The sequence below is a fragment of the Thalassophryne amazonica genome, chromosome 11 (assembly GCF_902500255.1).
Source record: "Thalassophryne amazonica chromosome 11, fThaAma1.1, whole genome shotgun sequence".
Taxonomy (NCBI): domain Eukaryota; kingdom Metazoa; phylum Chordata; class Actinopteri; order Batrachoidiformes; family Batrachoididae; genus Thalassophryne; species Thalassophryne amazonica.
Window position 1 is genome coordinate 51308289 of NC_047113.1, and position 21746 is coordinate 51330034.

At 39.1% G+C, this 21746-nt stretch overlaps 2 protein-coding genes across 6 annotated transcripts in view; both read right to left on the reverse strand.

The window, feature by feature from the left end:
• Positions 1-3806: 3806 nt before the first annotated feature.
• Positions 3807-14306, reverse strand: stard14 (START domain containing 14). Its single transcript, XM_034181631.1, has 6 exons — positions 14041-14306; positions 13807-13954; positions 10242-10345; positions 10010-10127; positions 9868-9920; positions 3807-5762 (listed from the first exon to the last, which is right to left on the reverse strand). The coding sequence occupies exons 1-6, from the start codon at positions 14212-14214 to the stop codon at positions 5535-5537; spliced, it is 825 nt and encodes a 274-aa protein (XP_034037522.1). The 5' UTR covers positions 14215-14306; the 3' UTR covers positions 3807-5534.
• A 3551-nt stretch (positions 14307-17857) lies between these two features.
• The window catches only part of rab41 (RAB41, member RAS oncogene family), a 28906-nt gene continuing 25017 nt past the window's right edge, over positions 17858-21746 (reverse strand). For 2 of the 5 annotated variants that reach the window (XM_034181635.1, XM_034181634.1), the window contains exons 6-8: positions 20227-20320; positions 18319-18385; positions 17858-18120 (exon numbers count right to left, since the gene is read on the reverse strand). In XM_034181635.1, coding sequence (XP_034037526.1) covers positions 18056-18120; positions 18319-18385; positions 20227-20320 — 226 coding nt within the window. In that variant the 3' untranslated portion in view covers positions 17858-18055. Of the gene's footprint in view, positions 18121-18318; positions 18386-19779; positions 19874-20226; positions 20321-21746 lie in introns of those variants that run through there. The other 3 variants (XM_034181633.1, XM_034181632.1, XR_004563596.1) reach the window with 2 other exon arrangements.

Genomic DNA, 21746 nt, shown 5'->3' on the forward strand with positions numbered 1-21746 from the left:
TATTTCAAGCTGTTTTGATTCCATGCTAAAATATGTTGCATTTGACATTTGTGCAGTGCCATTACAGACATTTATATGAGAATACACCTTTGTCCTGTAACTGATGAACAGAACATTTTACAGAATAATGCAGAAGTATTTTCCAGCATCTTTATAATATAACAACAGAAATAAAAGTTTGAATTCAAGCACTGTACTTTGTAGGATGCACTGAATTTCTATTCCATAATGTATGTTTTAGGCTGTGCAGAGCTTAGAAATGACTAGTTTTTGGACATTGGTTATTGGAAACAGCTTCAACAGTCCTCATCACCATTTAGATTTACTCCTCACCCCCACCATCCAGATTTCACAAGTCACTCTGAAAGGTTGTTGGAAAGTGTTTGCATATTCATGTTATTGCAATCAAAACAGATGTAATTTTGAACTGTTAATGGCCTATATTTTTGAGTGAATGTTAAGACCAAAGTTGTCTAAATGACACCTGTAGTCTGTTTGATGTGCCCTACAAAAACAGAGTGGCATCTATAGCCACACAGGAGCAAACTAAAGGTTACACAGGTCAAAATTGAAAAGTGCTCCAGTCGAGTTGAAAAGTCTATTATTTTTCTTAGCATCAGTGTTGCAAAATAGTCTAGTTTTACAATCTACAGCTGAAAACTATGGGCAAAAACAGCAAAAATTGTGACTAAAGCCAACCAGTCTGTAGCCTATACAGGTATAAAATTTAAAATAACTCCAATACTGGCAACATTGGTTGAACCAGTGGGATTTTAAAACTTTTTAAAATGCACTACTATTATTCTGAACACAACTGTACTAACTTACAGGTGCCTGTAACTTTGTCCAGTGTACATTTTATGCCCCGATTTTTAATGACTACAGTAGTTAGTAGTAGCAGTGGACAAACTGGGCATGAACAGTAACAACTATGGCAATCTGACATTTGACTCCATTGACCTTGACCTTCACCCAAATGATTGCCCTCTGGTTGATCTTACCAGGGCAGTTCTGGAATCCACTTAAGTGTGTGCCACATTTGGTCAAAATCTGATAATCAGATTTCTTGATTGAAAAAAAGATTGAAGTAAAAATGGTCATATCAGGTTTGGTAGAAATCACCAAAAGGACCCTGGGAGGAGGAGGCCAGCAGACATGACCCTGACCTCAATGAACAACCTTTTGCAAATGTGGCCTTCTGGGCAAGTCAAGGACCCATCCCCATGTGTCTGCCACGACTGATGGAGTTGGAGTGAAAATCTTTTTGACCCCAATGACTCCAAACTTTGCAATAAGCCCTTGAGAGCAGTTTTGTGGTGGAAATCAGCCCAAATGTTTCTCAAATGATAAGATAATGAAAACCTATTTAATTGCAGCACTGCAACCCTCTTCACAGCTGCTGTGCACATGTACAAGTTGCCAAACTTGTTCCACGTTGCAGGTTACAGCTGAGAGAAGTTTAACAATAAATACAAAAGCCTGTCAACCTTCTGAGGTTTATTTATCAAAACGAGTGTGCAACATGTTTAACATAAAAAATAATATTCAGAAGAAAAACCTAAGATCAGCCTACAGAGCTTCATGTCGGGGTCGCTTCTCCTTCATGACTTCATCTGAGCAAGGCAGCAACTTCATATAATTAAATAAATACATTAACATCGGCATCCACTCCAATCCTTCAGATAACCTGACCCTCAACTCGGAGAAAACAGATTTGCTGCTTTTGTACGTTAATACTACTGTAGCTCTTCGTTCACAGATAACCAATCCCCTGATGAGTATTTATGGAGTTATATATTGCACACTAGACAGCCAACGCACATCAGAATAAATACACTGAACCTTCACAATCACTTGTATGTACAGCATATTAATTACAACAGCAATAAAAAAGTCATTAACCCTACAGATTAAAAAACAAAAAATATGCATTTGTCAAATGTACAAAATGACTTCATTCCACTTCATTAAGTACCTCATTTCCATTTATAATCAATCATAAGGGCAAAGGCCCACAAGTGGTATCTTAAAGGGGAACTCCACATTTTTGTTTTAAAAAAAATAATTGCGATTAAATGTTTTTGGGTGCAACTTTTCACTCAAAAGTGATTTTTATCATTCCAGTATTAAGTTTGAACATTAAAACATCACAGGCTAAACAGCTACCTGCAGGAAGTGTGCAGGGCAAGCTGCAATCATCACAGTAAAGCATTTCTTGTCACCTCTGAATAGGCAACAAGAATGTTTCATGAAGCATGGAGAATTACTTTATAGAGGTACACGTATCTATATTTACCTCAGTAAACGTTAAGAAAAATTTCCAAAATTACCAATTAGAAAGGCAGCACCTTACCTCAGCATTCATCTGTGATGGTGCTGCAATTCTCCAGTAAGTCCATACAGTCAAGCTGTCTTATTGTCTACCAACAAAGTAGTGAACTCGGCTGAAAATTTTAATCATTTGAATTTCATTTTCTGACATTTTATAGATCAAACAACTAATGGAATAAACCAAAAAATTAGCAAGATTAACTGATAATGAAAATTTTTAATTGTAGCAATATGAAATGTTCTTTATGTGTCAAAACTTTGCAAAATTTTGTTCCTTTTTTTTTTTCTTATGAAAGCCTTTTTGACACTTTATATCCTTTCTATGTTGGGACTTTTTTAATGTGTAAATATTTTTCATGAAACTATTTGAATGCAAGGTGAAAGGTTATTTGTAGAATTTATAGACAAGTAAATTAAAGCATAATCAACAAATCAGAAAATCTATAGTCTAAAACAATCAGATTAATCAAAAAAGTACAGAATAATCTGACAACATAATTACTGATTGCAGCCTTAATTTAGTTTTGCATAATGTGAACTTTGTCTAGATTTTATGAAAAAATTAATGGGGGGAGTATATATATGCATAAATCTCCGTGCAGCAAGAAAATCTGATGTAGCTTTACATTAGTATATTTGGCTAAAATAAAAGTCAAATTCAAAAAGACACATATGTTAAAAATGACCTAAATATAAAAAGACCACTACTTGGTTGGTAAACAAGAGGAACACGCTGTTCAAAGTTCAGGTCTCTAAAGTTTTCTTTACATTTATTAAAGTAAATATGCACATGTACCGCTGTAATAGTGCAGCAAATAATATTTACAGAGGAATCATGTAAATGGTGAAAGAAGCCCCAAATTCGGTACAAATACACCTTAGACATTAGGCCATTTGAATTTTCAGTAGGCAGCCGGGTAGAGGTCAATTGAAGGGTTACATGGAGGTCAAAATTAAAAGATGCTCCAAACATATTGAAAACTATACCATATTATTTGTCTGATCACAAAGATTCCAAAAAGGTATAGTTTGGACTATCTGTGACTGAATGTTATGGTGTTATGCGGTAAAAAAAAAAAAAGGAAGAATGGTGACAAAGGTCAATCTCAGTTTGTACAGCGGTCAAAAGTTAAAGTTGCTGTAATTTTGGTAAAAAGTGATGCAAATTATTGGTTAATAGGGTTTTAAAAAGGAAGCACCACGGGTCATGCTTACTTATGTTACGGGTTAAGATATGTCACATGTTAGAATCCAATGGACGTCAACATTGTTTGACCTTTACTTTGGAGACCAAACATTCAACACAATCAAAACTATTCCATTTATTAATCCTATTGGCTCAACCAATAATTTGCACCGCATTTTACTGAAATTGGAGCAACTTTAACTTTCAACCTCTGTACAAACTGAAACTGACCTTTGTCACCATTATTGCTGTTTTTACCCCATAACATTCAATCACAGATGCACATTTTTAGAATCTTTATGGTCACACAAATAATGTGTAGTTTTCAATATGATCAGAGCATCTTTTAATTTTGAGCCTTGTGTAATTCTTCAATTGACCCCTACCTGAATAATAATATAATATGGGCAGTCATATCACAAGATAAAAATCCACCGTACACTTCCACATTAAGAACAGACTCTTAATCACTGACATGTTAGTGGGACAAAGCATGGTGAATAATAATAATATATATATATAACTGAATACAAATATAAGCTGATTAAAAAATACCTGCCTGTCAACTGAAAATTCAAATGGCCAATCGTGTTTTTTTTTCCCAAAAGAGTAATGTCTAAGTATTTGTCCCCAATTTGTTGCTTCTATCACCATTTGCAGGACTGTTTCAGTTGTGCTTCCCGACACTAATATTTCAGCCTATTCAAGAGCAACAAGAATTATTTTACTGTGATGTTTTTAGCTTGCCCTGTACACTTTCTGTAGTCTGTTAAGTATCCCTGTAAGTTATGCTTTTTTAACTTTGAGTAGTCCTGTAACTTATATTTTGAAGTGACTTATAAATGGGGGTGACTAAAAAAAAAAATAAAAAAAAAATCCTGCACAAGATGGCTCCATCTACATAAGCGACAAGCTGATCCTGCATCCTGATCTGAATGAGGTACTGTCTAATCTCCACTCTTGAGCAGACGTTATGCATCATTAAGATGGATGCCAACTACCACAAAGCAAGAAGTTGAACTGAATGAGGAGGGCGTGGCTGGGTCTGAGAGAAAGTGAAGTTAATACATCGTGTTCTCAAACTTGAATAAAGAGGGAATAAACTTCATGCTACTCCGCACTCAACTTGCTTTGTGAGACAGCCAAAACAATGAGGGCCACTAGGCTAAGGTAAGTCTAACTATAATGTTTTAAAAATGTGCAAGAATTTTAAAATATCAACTTACATTTAGTGCGGTAAACACGTTTAACTCTAAATGGGTGCCTTTGTTCAGTGGCAATAAGAAGCAGTTTACTTCTTTGTGTCTCATACAATAACATTAGCCATCAGCATCTGCTTGCCAATTGTGTTTTCATTATACATAATGTGCCAATTAAATTTTGTTTCTTGTTGCATGAAGCAGTTGCACCATGTTTGATAAATGAATTATAGACTGGTGCAACATATGTTTTATCCTCTTCATTTGTTTTTTGCACAGATGCAATTAATATTTTGTTGTATATAGTGCATTTGTTGCATTTGTGACTGTTTTAACAAACTAAATAAAGTGATTGCTTTTATGTCTCCAGTGAAAAATTTGAAACCCAAAACATTTAAAAACAATTTCTTCAACTTTAAACTTCTATCTTTAAGATAGCTGCAACTAAAAGCTCCAACTTGTTGGATTGTAAATGCTGTGCTTTAAATGCAACACTAACAATTGTGCAACTGCAAAGAAGGTGCAACGAAGCAGCAAACACAGGAAAGATAGCTTAGATCTGTGTCGACCGAGGTGGGTTACAACTTGTTCTGTGCTCATTATCAAGTAAGGTTCTTGTAAACGCTTCGTTCTCTTGTTTGTCCCATAAGGCACATCCGCGAGGAAAACTGGCTAAGTATTTGGGAGGAACAGAGAGGATTAGAACCACGTCACACAGCTGGGAGGTCTTGAATCTCAATGCAGTTTGTCAGTGTGCACAGCCCTTTGTCCAGTCAGGCTTTGGGCCAAGTTCATTCATGACACCACACTGATGGGATTCAGCTACTATCCTCATTCTCCTGACCATCCATTGTGAGATCTTCACAGTTTTCTAGCGAGTATGATCTCTGCAAGGTTGGCTCAGCGGGGTCGACCTGGGTCAGTTTAGCCATGTCCATAATCTGCACTGTGCTCTGCTCCGGGTGCAGCCACGGTTTGTAATCAGGCGCGTTCTGTCGTTTCCACTGAGGATAGCCCTGACCCGCCTTGTGCACACTTCTCAAGACCTGGAAACAGTAAGCCAAGGGAGGACACGAGTGTCAGACAATACATATCAAAACCTCACCTTCATTTTCAGTCAGGATGCAAATGCAAAGTCAGGTTATGTGACACACTCATACCAGAGTTAAATAATTGAGGAATGACATGTTCACAGCTCGAGCTGTCTACATAATGACCTCCTGTCTGTTAACACAATTACTTGAAGAATATTAACAGTGAATAGATGAGTGACTCTCCTCCAGTTTAACACCATAACTCAAAAACAGAGTTTGTAACATTAAAATTAATTAGGATAAACTCTGATGCACCAGATCAATCCAAAAAGCAACTTTGCTTTATGCCACAGACTTCTCTGCCACCTGCTGGTTAGTTAGCAGATGCTGGACTGATGATGGATTAGGAACAGGTGTGGTTATCACTGAAGGAGAGGGTCTCCACACAGAAATATACTGGAGTGCACTTACGTTTGAAATCATAACATGATCACAGGTCTGCACAACCCCAAAGAATGGATTTATACAACTGCAGCCAAAGCAGACACTTCTTCCTTTTCGCTTTGTCTCACTCAACATATGTAGTTTTGAAGTTATGTGTAGCTTGAAATGAGCTAATTTGTCAGTTCCAAAAGCCTAGGTCTGGTGGCCACCAAAGCCGACACTGCTTGTTTAGGAATTGAGACAAAACATGTTTGTTGTAATCACAATACGTTTAAATAAAATCAATACGTAGGTTCAAGGACTTTACTACGGGCCCTAGGTCGTTCTTGTGAAGGCATCATTCACCATTTTAAAGATCAAACAACTAACTGATTAAATGATCAATTATTTTTCTCAATTCATTGATTATGATCTCACGGTCCATCTTGCCCCCACTCATGAACAAGACCCCAAAGGCTGCGTCTAAGGTCCTGCAGACAGTACCAGACCACTGTGGTAAAGAAAAAGACCCTTGATTTATGCTCCTGTTCTCCGCCGTTTCAAGAACTTTGGATAATGATCGAAAGAACAAGGTCCCGATTTAAAATTGTGGAAATGAGATTCCTCCGTTGGGTATCTGGGGTTACACTCAGAGATAGGGTGAGAAGCTAAAATATCCAGGAGAGACTGAGTAGAGCCGCTGCTTCTTTGCATCAAAATAAGCGAGCTTGTTTGGGCATCTGGTGAGGATTCCCCATGGTCATCTCCCTAAGGAGGTCTACCAGGCACACCCAACTGGGAAGAAACAAGACATGCTGGAGGGATTATTTTCCCCATGTGATTCGGGAATGGCTCAGGATCTCCCAGAAATAGTTGGGAAGTGGCAGATGAGCTGCTTGGTCTACTGTTACTACAACCCAGATAAGGTGCACAAATGAATGAATAAATTAAGCAATTATGAAAATTACAGTTAGATACACCCAAATCATAGTGCAGAATAAACGAGTGGCCAAGTAGATTTCAGAGGTGGCGTGTGCGCCCAAAGGCCACTTCCTGGACCCACCCACAAAAAACATGGCAGTCGTATCACAAGATAAAAATCCACCTTACACTTCCATATTAAGAACAGACTCTTAATCACTGACGTTAGTGGGACAAAATATAGCGAGCTTTGTTTTTTAAATACTGTGCATCCAGAAAGTCTTCATAGTGCTTCACTTTTTCCACATTTTGTTATGTTACAGCCTTATTCCAAAATGGATTAAATACATTCCCCCCCCCCCCCCCCCCCCCGAAATCCTACACGTAATACTCCAAATGACAGTGAAAAAAAAAAGATTGAGATTTTTGCAAATTTATTAAAAAAAAACCCCCTAAGAAATCACATATAGTAGTGTTCAGAATAATAGTGCTATGTGACTAAAAAGATTAATCCAGGTTTTGAGTATATTTCTTATTGTTACATGGGAAACAAGGTACCAGTAGATTCAGTAGATTCTCACAAATCCAACAAGACCAAGCATTCATGATATGCACACTCTTAAGGCTATGAAATTGGGCTATTAGTAAAAAAAAAAGTAGAAAAGGGGGTGTTCACAATAATAATAATAGTGTGGCATTCAGTCAGTGAGTTCGTCAATTTTGTGTAATTTTGTCATCCACCAGGACTCTTCCTAGAGCTGACCGGCCAACTAAACTAAGCAATCAGGGAGAAGGGTCTTAGTCAGGGAGGTGACCAAGAACCCAATGGTCATTCTGTCAGAGCTCCAGCATTCCTTTGTGGAGAGAGGAGAACATTCCAGAAGGACAACCATCTCTGCAGCAATTTACCAATCAGGCCTGTATGGTAAAGTGGCCAGACAGAAGCCACATCGCAGCCCACCTGGAGTTTGCCAAAAGGCACCTGAAAGACTCTCAGACTATGAGAAACAAAATTCTCTGGTCTGATGAGACAAAGATTGAACTCTTTAGTGGGAATGCCAGGCGTCATGTTTGGAATTAAACCATGTACCATCCCTACAGTGAAGCATGGTGGTGGCAGCATCATACTGTGGGGATGTTTATCAGGGACTTGGAGACTAGTCAGGATTGACGGAAAGATGAATGCAGCAATGTACAGGGAGATCCTTGATGAAAACCTGCTCCAGAGCACTCTTGACCTCAGACTGGGGTGACGGTTCATCTTTCAACAGGACAATGACCCTAAGCACACATCCAAGATATCAAAGGAGTGGCTTCAGGACAACTCTGTGAATGTCCTTGAGCGGCCCAGCCAGAGCCCAGACCTGAATCTGATTGAACATCTCTGTGGAGATCTGAAAATGGCTGTGCACCGACGCTCCCCATCAAACCTGATGGAGTTTGAGACGTGCTGCAAAGAGGAATGACCAAAACTACCCAGATAGGTTGCACCAAGCTTGTGACATCATATTCAAGAAGACCTGAGGCTGTAATTGCTGCCAAAGGTGCATCATCAAAGTACTGAGCAAAGGATGTGAATACTTATGTACATGTGATTTCTTGTTTTTTTATTTTTTATAAATTTGCCAAAAAAAAAAAAAAAAAAAAAAATCTCATGTTGTCATTATGGGGTGTTGTGAGTAGAATTTTGAAGGGAAACAATGAATTTACTCCATTTTGGAATAAGGCTGTAACATAAAACGTGGAAAAAGTGAAGCGCTGTGAATACTTTCTGGATGCACCATATATTTAGAAGGCAGCTCCAGTCAGTGGATGTGACACGTGGTAAATGGTCCCTATAAAAATGCAATAATATCCCCAGCAATTCCAGTTTGTCGCATTATAACAACACTGTACAATTTTAAGGTTTGGGTCCTCTACCTGTATACATGTACTTCTTTTTCAGCAAAGGATGATGCAATGATGAGTACAGCACCGATGGTTTAACGTGACCATTGTATCTCGTGCTTAAAGATTCCGTGACACAACATATGAGAATGACTGTTCCTAAATCAAGTTTCATCAACATGTCAACAGTAATCCGGACCAGGCGCTTCCTGATAATTAACGCATTAAGTAGCTAATGTTGCGCTCTGTTTGCTGGCAGGATAGTCGATGAGTAATAAGTGTTTAGTCAGAGCCGTCCTGCAGGTTTTCTTAATTTGTTTCAGTAACAAATACACCATAGTTCAAGTGGTTTCAATCTGCAAAACGACAAAGGGGGGGGGGGGGGGGGGGGGAACCTGAGGAACGAGTTGAGTCAGGATGGCAAGAAACAAGTTGACCCGAAACACTCTGTTGTCAGCAACCTCACCAGGATAGGCCCTTCAATGTGGTTGCTATGGTGACCATTGTCCTTTAAGCGACACAAAACTCACATTCCCTCGTGTGCTCACATCTATTACACACTTCAAAACTATATTCCCAACACAGAGCTACACATCCCAGTTTGTCATCTTTCCTCTTTGATGTCAAGACACACACACACATATATATATACACATACATATATATATACACATACATACATATATATATATATATATATACACATACATACATATATATATATATATATATACACATACATACATATATATATATATATATATACACATACATACATATATATATATATATATACACATACATACATATATATATATATATATATACACATACATACATATATATATATATATATATATATTACATATTACGTTGTGTTACGTACCCTGGGAGCCAGAGCTCGAGATGCCGTGTTTACCACCCACTTTGGAATATAACCTGCAACAAACCATGTTTTTCAAGAATTACAATTCAGAATTTTAACATGACTTGAATATAAATTGGTTGAATTCTTATTTATTTTTTACCTTTTGGGTCAGCCTCTGACAGATAGGTGAAAGTACAACTATTCGGTCCTGTGGACTTTAACAAATAACCAGTAAGGACAGAAACGGCTCTCACAAAGTTGTTCTGAGGAGGGTAGTCCTGAAATTAAACCAAAACCAGTTATTTCCTTCATGTTTAAGGGAGACGAACACAAAAGGTATTTGTACCAAGCTGACAGGGTGGCTCTGTGTGTGTGTGGAGGATGCGTCATACCGGGTGATTGACGGAGAAGTTAATAATCAGGAACTCATCAGCCACCACCCTCCACGAGCGCAGTGTCACCACGTCTCTGTTCTTGAGTGGACTTGGACAACGCCCTGCAGACAAAACGAAGAATTAGAGATCTACAAAGGCAAAACGTGCCTCAGTCATTCAGCGTGACAAGCCGAGAGTCAACAGCTGCACCTTTGTTGTGCCAGTGAATGCACCATGGTTTATTACTAATGACAGAAGCAACAGGTCAACATTAGGGGGAAGGAAACACAAAACATATGAGCCAGGACAAAAAAAAAAAAAAAAAAAGAAGAAGAAGCAGGGGGGAGCTTGGTGATTGAAAAATAATGGTAGTCTTATTTATGTATCAGTGTTACTTAAAAGGTCATAAATGCAAAGCAACGAGTTATCTCGTGCACATTTTCCACGAAATCAACAATCCTGTCTGTAAATATACCTGCTCAATATAACAGCATCATTTACTCCATTGATAGAAATATAATCCTCTTTCCTAGGATCTGCCCCTGTATCAGTCCAAGTCCTGCACGTCTTAAAAGTACACGGGCGGCACTAGCTTGGAGCGTGGGGGGGTGAATCAGAGCTGAATCAGGGTTTAAGGACCCATGAGTACACCAGAAAAGTGACATCCAAATTCTCCTGTTTTCAGCCTCTTGTTCATAGATTCTGACTGATTTAGTGCTTTGGTACAGTATGTTGGCATGATTTCAAAAGGTTGTTTTTCCTGACAAACCACATCTAGAAAGCAAAGCCTTGTGAGAACAAGAGGACAAGAGTCCAACTTTCAGAGAGACTGACAGAAAATAGCTTCACCTAAAGAAGTGCCAACCTTGTGTGTGTGCCACTTGCCACTAACTAGGTAGTTTTGCATTATTCTGCATATAAATTACACAAATTTAATTTGAAAGGCATATTTGTGGTTTTATAACAAATTATGTTGCCCACTTTCTACCTGACAGACCTGTGACCTACACATTTTGTGCGTCCGAGTCACATTTTGTACTTAAGACTTTGCTGTTCCACAAAAGTGTCTCAAACCTGCACAAAAAGATAAAGCAAAGCTGTTGCTGCTTTTTGTTTCCCTGCTGCAGCCAGCAAGTGAAATGTGTAAAGCTACTACTGATAATATAGTTTCCTTATCATGCTTCAAAATAAAAGCATTTTAAAACAAAACAGTGGTGGCTGCACTGTTAAGAACAGAGCAGAGAACTTTATCATGCAAAGCAGAATCGTTTTTAGTTTTTTTTTTTTTTTTTGCACTCCTGAATCTGAACATCTTTTCTGGAAGGGTTCAGATCCCTTCTGGAGTCAGAACAAGGCTCCAAACCTCATGTCTCAGCTGCCAAGCAATGTTGCAATTATCTATAATTGTTTTAAATGGTTTAGGGTTTAAATTGTCTGAAATGCATAACGTTTGAAAATTTGAACAATACTTCTACTTTATGACAGCTTTGTGCACTTCCAGAAATCTTGCACAATAATTGAATTTCTATGTGATTCAGATCCTATTCTAAAATATTTCCAATTCAGATAGCAGGTCTCTCTTGTAAATGAGACATTGAGTCTCAAGAGATTTTCCTGTCTAAATAAAGGATTAAATATATAAAAATAAATAAAAAATAGCAAGGGGAAAAATGCCTTGAAAGCTCAGTTGGGCTGGAATTTTCGCTTGGAAACTCATGAAGAAATGGAGCAACCAGAGTATTCCATCGCGGCCACTTTTGAGAATGGTTAGACGACAGTGTTACCAATGTTAAAAATGCATCTTTAAAATTTAATTTTAACAAGCCATTACTGTTATATGTAATATATTGACATTCTATGTAAAATTAGTTAAGCTAGCAGCACCACACATCAGCAAAAACATCTGAAGGTTTCATTTTAGCCCAAAAGATAATGTTAGAGTAGCTCTACGGTGACAAGTTATGTAACTGTCTTTGAGGTAATCTCATGAATGCACATTTTATTTTTTTAAATGTTTGGTCTTTCTGCGCTATGGAGGGTTCTGAACGCAGCATAAATAATTAACTGCTGAATATGACTGGTCATATATAAAGTGCTTTTGGTGTTAGAATAAGGCTCTAAACCCATCTGAGCTGCACAGCAACTGTGCAAATGATTTTATGTTAAATGGTTTCAGATTAGGATTAGAATAAAAGTTTGAGTGAGTGTATCATACTTACTACAACTTCTGTTTTTGGACCATGTGCCCTTGTGGGAGTCTTGCGCAGTAGCACAATTCCAATATGGACCCATTTGGGAATAGTTCAGATTTACAAAATGTTTGGAATACCTTCACCTCATCCCACCCTGGAAAAAAATAAGCAAAGGCTATTCGCCCAACTGTTGGGCAGATAAATATAATGTCTTACCTTATTCGCCCAACCGTGATTGTGTATTTGACATGTTTTGTGCATCTAAACTAGTTTGTTTTTTTCCCCAGAGTGGCTATACGTTCAACCATTGGGTCAATAAAGTAAATTTGCGAGCATATATGCCCAACCACAACCGACCAATGAACGCGCTTGTAAGCTTATTTCCGGTTTCAACACGGGAGGGAAAAAAGGAAGAGATTTTCTCGCCGGCTGTGGGAGGGTTCGCAGCCCGCGGAGGGGCTGTGATCTAAAGCGGTTCTGTTTGGCTTATCACACCCAGGGAACTGTGTCAAACTAACTCCATCTTACAGCCAACAAGCAGCATTTTGTTCAAAATGCTTATGAAGTTTGTTTTCATCCATTGCGGTGTTTTTGCAGTAATTAAAGACAGTGCCATTAAATGTGTCTGCAATAGAGCCTTAAAAAGTGGTGTAAAAAAACGTAGTTTAGATGCACAAAACGTGTCAAATACACGATCACGGTTGGGCAAACAAGATATGACATTATATTTATCTGCCCAACGGTTGTGCATGTAACGTTCAATGTATGACTTATCTGCCCAACGGTTGGGTGTATAGCCTTTGCCCTTTCACCACTTTCTTAAGGCTTTATTACGGTGTGAAAAGCAGCGTATGTTTGACATATTTAACAGCGCCGTCTTTAATTACTGCGAAAATGGATGAAAGCAGACAAATTCCATAAGTATTTTGAACGGAAGCCTGTTGACGACAACAAAACAGTTTGTATGAACAAAATGCTGCTTGTTGCCTGTAAGATGGTGTTAGTTTGACACAGTTCCCTGGGTGTGATGAGCCAAACAGAACCGCTTTAGATCACAGCCCCTCTGCGGGCTGCGAACCCTCCCGCAGCGGCGAGAAAATATCCGCCCCGCGTTGAAACAGGAAGTGAACTTACAAGCGCGCTCATTGGTTGAAACAGGAAGTGAACTTACAAGCGCGCTCATTGGTTGGTTGTGGTTGGGTGTATATGTTTGCAAATTTACTTTAGTATAGCCACTCTGGAAAAGATATGTGGTGCCGCCACTGGTAAATGCTCCATCGTTTGAAATCTTAAATCCCTGCACTGAATGGAGCTCCTGGGGGTTGTGTTGTGTTGTGTGTACTTCACATCCATAATTAATGTCTCTGAAGACATAAGACTGATGTTCTTACATGCGTAGTATCCCACATCAGCGTTAGGAGACACCCGGGCGATGTCGTAACTCTCCAGCATGGCGTTGTCCCACGTCTCACGGTACTGTCCATCAAGAAGAACATCGTACATGGTGGCAGCTGGCACATCTGTAATCGTCATTTTACACTGAAACAACAACGTCGAGTTAAAGAAACAAACCGATCTTATGTATTTTTTTGAGTGACGGTATTCGTGAATTAAAACGTACTTACTTTGAGTCTATGGAGTTTAGCTGCAGTTCCTTTATTCGACGCTGGGGGGACTTCGACCCACACTTCCATGCCCTGTTTGGCGTACTTGTTGTGCCAGTGCTCCGTCGACAAACACTGATTTCTGAAGTCGGCAAAACACGCGTCGTCAGGCGGGATATTATAACGACGCGACATGTCTGACAAAAACGCGAAGCCTGCCGGATAAAAACAAAGTGAGATTTGCGGCGGTGTGAGTGTGCGCACACGAATATATACGCGATCTGATTCCCCACGAACAGGCCGAGCAGGATTTTTGCGTTGAATTCCAGAGCCAGGCTCCCGGTGACGTCACCGCACTTCCCGAGTACAGGTGTTGCGCAGGTGAGGAGGAAGAGTTCACTCACGTAAAAAAAACAAAAAAAAACGGAACATCTCGTTACAAATCTACTCCCACAGTCACACCACATCTATTTTCATATTTTTAAATCGTACTGAATGAGAGGTTTTATCATCTGAGCGTGGGATTGTTCAGTGTGTCATAATTAATAATTATGACTCATTAAAAAGAAGGGGAGACTGGGAACAAGTTTAACGCTGAGAATCCTCCTCAAGCCACAGTTCACAGTGAAGCATGGTGGTGCAAGCATCATGATATGGGCATGTTCTCCTACTATGGTGTTGGGCCTATATATCGCATACCAGGTATCATGGATCAGTTTGGATATGTCAAAATACTTGAAGAGGTCATGTTGTTTTATGCTGAAGAGGACATGCCCTTGAAATGGATGTTTCAACAAGACAATGACCCCAAGCACACTAGTAACCAAGCAAAATCTTGGTTCCAAACCAACAAAATTAATGCCTCGCAGATGTGAAGAAATCATGAAAAGCTGTGGTTATACAACTAAATACTGGTTTAGTGATTCACAAGATTGCTAAAAAAGCAGTTTCAACATAATAGTTTTGAGTTTGTAGCGTCAACAGCAGATGCTACTATTATTGTGAACACCCCCTTTTCTACTTTTTTTTTTTACTAATAGCCCAATTTCATAGCCTTAAGAGTGTGCATATCATGAATGCTTGGTCTTGTTGGATTTGTGAGAATCTACTGGTACCTTGTTTCCCATGTAACAATAAGAAATATACTCAAAACCTGGATTAATCTTTTTAGTCACATAGCACTATTATTCTGAACACTACTGTAGTAATGGTAAATGCCACACTGGCAGAACCATTTATGTACATTAATACACATGCAATTTATTCTTGCAAGACATAAGCTATGTAGTGCGTGAATGCACGTGGAGTGCGTGTGTGACCCCCCAATCATACTTGTGGTTAACACCATGAATTCTTCTCCCACTCATTTGTTCTATTGAAGTTATCATTGGAGGTCTTGAGACCGATCTTCGATGCCTTGGCCTCGCTATGCAATGACTCTGTACTGGTATCAACTGGCCTCAATGTATGTGCCTTCGAGGCAGCTCATTTTTTTTTTTTTTTACTTTTTTTGCACCATATACTTCCCACCAAGCAAAAATATGCCAGTCACAGTATCTTTATGTTTACAGCCTATGCGTGCAATGCTTGATTGCATTATTTTCTAGTCACCACAGTAGTACTTGCAGACAAATCAGCCTTGTCACTACCCAAGCATTATTATATTCATACACCTGGATGTATGTAATCCCAACACGCCAGGTTGCGAAGGTATGCTAAAAATTATGCAAGGCTGCGTCCAACTCAGTTGGCTATGACTTGAAATCGTGAATGAGTCTATAGGAACAGACTGTAGCAACTACAATACACATTGTGGAATACTTTGTCTCAGATGCTGTGGCCTCAAGTTGTTGTGACTTGGTCTTGGCCTCTGACACCCAAGACTCAGACTTGGGGGAGGTGGACTTGATACACATTTACATCCATTTATTCTCGCTGATATAATTGGTGTACAATTATTTTCTTCAAAATCATATTTTAAGCCTCTGCTATAGATTTACCAAATTCAATAATATAGAAGTTAACTGCGAAATTGTCAGTCCTAATTCATGACCTCAGCTTTTTTTTTTTTAAGTAACATGCCACACCTCTGTTGCAGATTTTCACATTAGTAATGTATTGCACAATTGTTTCACTACTTTTCTATGACAAACACACAAACTATCATCACATTTTCTTCCACAGTTCAGTTCTAGACTAATGCCAGTGATGCACAAAGCTAGAATATTTGATAACAGTTATAAATACACACCACACAAGAATCAAAAGTCTTGAACAACTTTCCCACATTTAAAGTAAAAAAAAAAAAAAAAAAAACATCAAGGTAAAGCATTGGTGAAATAACCATTTTATTTCACGTGATAGGCCTACACTTGTTTCATTAACTCTGTTTTATACATAAGATAGTAATATTCACACAAACATTGCTAAACACAAGCAGACAGCATATCTCAAATGGACAGACAATTCAGAAGAGCACAAAGCTGAGTATTTAGTCAGTGACAAAGAAGAAAAAAAGCTGTTGGTGTCAAGTGGAATTAAATGTTAAAATTTACGTTGATTTTAGAATGTTGACAAAACAAGCTACAACAAATGACCAGTCTTTTGTTGTGCTATGGCTAAAATCCCCTCATGTTATACTTTGTCCTTTCAAACACCACCAAAAAAAAAAAAAAAAAAAACCCTACTGACTACACAGTCTGCAAGAGTCCTATTTAAGAATGCATTACAATACCTAAATAGCGCTTTTAGGTAGGGTCCCAGCAAACACACAAACAATAAATAAAAAAAATTAAAAACTTTCAACATATGCATAAGCATCTGTAATTTTGGTCAAGTGGACAGCATGATGTCCAAAGTACAAAATAAATAAGACAAAAAAGCAAAACGATGGTTTGACAAGCCATAACAGCACACTGAAGCATAAAACAACTAACTACTCTGCGTTTATTTTACAGCAAGGGAGTTAGTGAACATCAGCTGTTATCCGATGGCAAACTGATGTCACAGCTCCAAAAAGACACCTGCTGAAGCAACGAGCCCATCGGCAGGCGTCTTCTATATTTTACAATATTGTGGTTTGATTCAGTGCACGGTGGCGGTGAACAAACAAGCAAGGCATCTGTGTTCTTAACCATACAAATCCTGCACGGTGAGCATGCTGCATCTTCTTCAAATAGTGTAAACAACAATAAAAACAATCCAAAGGGTGGATTTCTTTCCACCAGCACATCTTCCAAAAACAAAATCAAAAACAACAACAAAAAAAACCCCAAACAACTTTCAAGGGTGCATCTAAATTTAATTCCTCAGATAAATTACTTTGCATGCAGCTAATTAGCAATGTTCGAAAGACAGATTAGTTTGTGTGTGTGTGTAGCTGCTCTCATACAGTTGGGATGGCTTCCCTTACTAGATAATGTACATATTTAGTCATTACTTGTGTCCCGTTTTGCAGCATGGTTAAAAATGAGTTCTTAAATTACAGAAATCAGTCTTCTACATACGGCATACTATTTGGCAGTTGATGCCTTGATGCATATTAATATTTAAAGTATTTGTTTGATAAAATCTCTTCACTACTTAAACTAAGCAGTCACATATTAAACAGTTTTTAGGCAAAGGTTTTAAAACAAATAATAAAAAAACCATCATGGACTGGGACCATAACCTTAAATAATCCTAAGCAGTTTTACTTTACAACGACAAAGAGTAACAGCACTAAACTTCGGAACTGTGCGATAACTTGTGAGCGTGTATTTCCGACCTAATACAATGCCATGCAACTGGATAAAAATCGGAAAATATTTAACTTAACTGTTGTGTTAAATGTTTTAACTTTTTCTCCAGATAATTTGTTTCAATACAGTATAGCACATCCACACAATTACTCTGAAAAGTCACTGAGTTGAAAAGGGAAAGACAAGTCCTCCATCACGATGGCGGCGTACCAAAGGGTGGAGGGAGTGGCCACTGAGAAACAAGCTGTTGGTGGACAGGAGACGGGCCGGGCAGCGGCAGAGCAGAGGCGGGTCTACTAGCACGAGCAGCTGCTCTCGGTGACTGTCATCTCGGGCTGCTTCTCCAGTTTGATGTCAATCACTGAGAGAACGAGGTTAAGCAACATCACGGGTGAATTTGTACATTATCTTCAGTACTTTCGACGCTGTTTTCTGCCATCTCATCGGAGTTCCTGTTCGTTACCAAGCTGACAAATATTCAAGCTTTTGAGGCTTGAAGACAAGTTAAACAGGAGCATTAAACAAAGACACCAGCTGAAGTGAACTTTTAAAAGGATACTGTCCTCTTTGCTTTTCTCCGGTGTGCTATCCATCCCAGGCAACGCGGCAGCAACACGACGGAACAGCTACAAACCACAATGTGGATTAAAGAGGCGTTTATGTTTGCAAAAGTCTTACCAGAATGTTAAAAAGTGGTCATCAAGGCAACTCACACAGAACCTATTCAAGTTGAGATACAACATGAAATACACGTTACAAGTTTGATATAACAGCATGTGTGTGGAGGTTACTTTACAAACAACCACTGAACAAAAGCACCCACCGACACACACACACACAAATTTGTGTGTGTATGCGTGCATGCAGAAGTACAGTGTTTTAGACAAAAACTACTCGAGCAAAAGATGACAGATGTAAAGTGAAACAAGTCAACATACGCTGAGGGCCCTATTTTAGTAGGGGCAGAATGACCAACATGTCAGTCAAGTCGGTGTTTTCAAGTGCTGAAATAAAGTTCACACACGTGATATCTGTTTAGTATTTTTGGTAATTTTGCCAAGCACAGCATGCACAGATGGGAGGAGGTACAACATGGGACTTTCATTCACAAGAGCAAACTAGAATAAGTTTTTTTTGTTTTTGTTGTGGTGGAATTTGCTTCTTAAGATACTGTGACAAATCAGGTGTCTAAAAGTGCACACCTTTTAATTTGACTTTTAAAATACATACATAAAAAAAGCTCTCAGCATGCCTGTCTTCTAATTAAACAGGCACACAAGGAGAGAGATTTACATATCAAGCCTAAACCCAACTTTATTTTCCTTACATACAGTGATACACTAAATATCCATCTGCCACCTGCTGGACATCTGTGAGCTTGTTGCAAAGAATAATCTTTCTGCGCACAACAGAAATTAGGAGTCATTTAAACCTTGAAATTAGGAGGTTTGTCAGTTCTTTCATTTCCAAAGCCAAGGTCTGGTGATTACCAAGGCCAACACTGCTTTAAAAAATATATATATATTTTTTATTAAATAAATCGTGGCCTGTAAGTGTCATATGCAACATTACTGTAATGCAAAACGAAGACTGAAATTACTCTATAAATACACACAAAACCACCATCTGTCTTTGGCTGCACATTTACAGTTGCCATGGGTTTATGTCTTGTCATTTAACAATCAGACTTCTGTGACTTTTTTTGTCGCAGCTGACTAAATGCAAAGAGACAGTGACTGGCAGAGATGAATATTTTCCACTCCCACTGATTAATAGTGTGCCCACAGCACCAGTGTCTCTATGTGAGTCAAAATAACAGGCTCCCCGCAGTGTGGTCATAGTGCTTATGCCGTTAAAATAGGGCCCCGACACATCCACAAGCAAAACCTACAAAGCATAAACACTGGATACAGTGACATCACGATGAGCCGTGCAACAGGGGAAGAGGGGCTGAAAAGCGCAGAGTGCAGCCTTTGAAAGCTGAATTAGCGCAACTACCCAGAGAGAGCAGAATCTCTACCTGTTTGACATTGTAGCCAGTCTTTGCGCTGGTTTCAATGAACATGACATTCAGTTCCTTAGCTCTCTGCTCGCCCCCCTCCGTGGTGATCTGTCTGCTCAAATAAAAGCAGAAGGGGAGATGGACGAACAGACAGATATGGGGGGAGGGGGAATAACAAAACATCGCAAAGAGGATAGGCCAAACAAAGACGGAGAGCTTAAACAGAACCACTTGAGTGAAAGAGAGAAGTTAGTGGCGTTAATAAAGACAGGAAAACAAAAGGAGAGACGCTGCTGCACTGAGTCAAGATGAAGCAGCACAAAATGACTCCACAGTTCACTCATTCATCAACAAGGACACACTGATCCAAGTCATGAATGCATGGAGATGTGGCAGGCTGGCCTGGCTGACCTAAGGCACATCATGGACCTGAGCTGAACAAATCAGCTGCTGCTGGACACCAACCTGTTTGACGTTATAGCCAGCCTTGGCACTCGTCTCTATGTACATCACATTGAGCTCACGAGCTTTCCTCTCTGCCGCCTCAACAGAAACTTGTCTGCCATGATCCGACAAAGGGAGGGGGGTGGGAGTGGGTTGAGGGGAAACAAAACAAAAATTCAAAATGACATGGAGCAAACAGAAAAGGAAAGGTATTTAAACAAGGGAAATACTGACCAAAACCTGCATCGTCAATCCCAATGCTGGACTTAAGCAAGGTCTTAGTGAGGTATAATCTACAGCAAGTCTGACAATGATATCTAAGAAGTCCATTTTGCATGCACAACATTGTAGAGATTCGGCCCCCCTGGTGGCTAGAATTAGCATTAAAACTCTCCCAATGTCAAAAATTTACAAGGTCCAACGACGTAGGCTTGTCCACCAAGTAGCACCTTGAAACAACCCCCCCCAAAGAAATCGCATACATAAGACTTCAGAAAGTTGGCCTCCTTCGTGGGCACAATCAGAGTTGAAACACAACCACCACACTTGTCCAAAATCTTAAGTCTAGTTCACACAACAGGATTTTAAAATTATCTTTAGGTTTCCAAAACCTGAGAGACCACACATCATAGATCTAACAGTTTTGGTCATATAGTGTGTGGTGTTCAGCCACACGGTAAGGACAACACCATGCACGAACAGATTTCACACACAAACATTCCCAGCTCAGACAGGAAATCTCGCAAAATCTCTCGAGATTAAACGTGACTTCAGAGTAAACAAACTGAGATACTTTGTGGACTATTTACAACAAAGGAAAAAAAACAAAACAAAACAAAAAGAAAAATTAAAAGTGTTCTTTAAAAAGGAGTGGATATAGTGCGACCACCGGACTTTCTGGTAAGTCAGAACAGCTGTTTTATTTTCTGTTCCGTACGTCCGTCACCTCGCTTTCTGATTGGCTGCACGTCACATTCAGCAGGCTGCGTGCTCGTTTGTGGTCGGAGGACACAACACATTCTGCGAATTCGGGCCAAGACAATCCAACATGTTGAATATCCCCGATTTGTGATTGGAGCGCTCCTGATGTTCTTCCGAGCAGATCAGAGCACTCTTAACACACCACACATGGCAGGAATATCTGATAAGACCATCTTTAGCGTCACCACGATTGTCGGAGCGTCCTTAAGATTGTCGGTAGGGGAAGATTGGGTTCGATATCAACCTAATTATCCTGCCGTGTCAACCAGGCCTTAGTGAGGTGACCTTGTGTAACAAAATTCACTTTGAAACAAAGTCTTTGTCAAAATACAGCATATATCTCAAACACACAGGAACATGGAGTCATAATTCTTAGACATGCTCTGCCTTTGACGATGCAGGTTTTTTTCTGAAAGCAAAATAAAATAATAATAAAAAATGCAAGTACTTAAAACACCAATAAACAATGTTGGGATATGCAACATACCAAGGAATGATGGTCAAAAATTAGATGAGATGCCACACACACAAATGAAGGAAAAGTGGGATCCCAGGCAGAG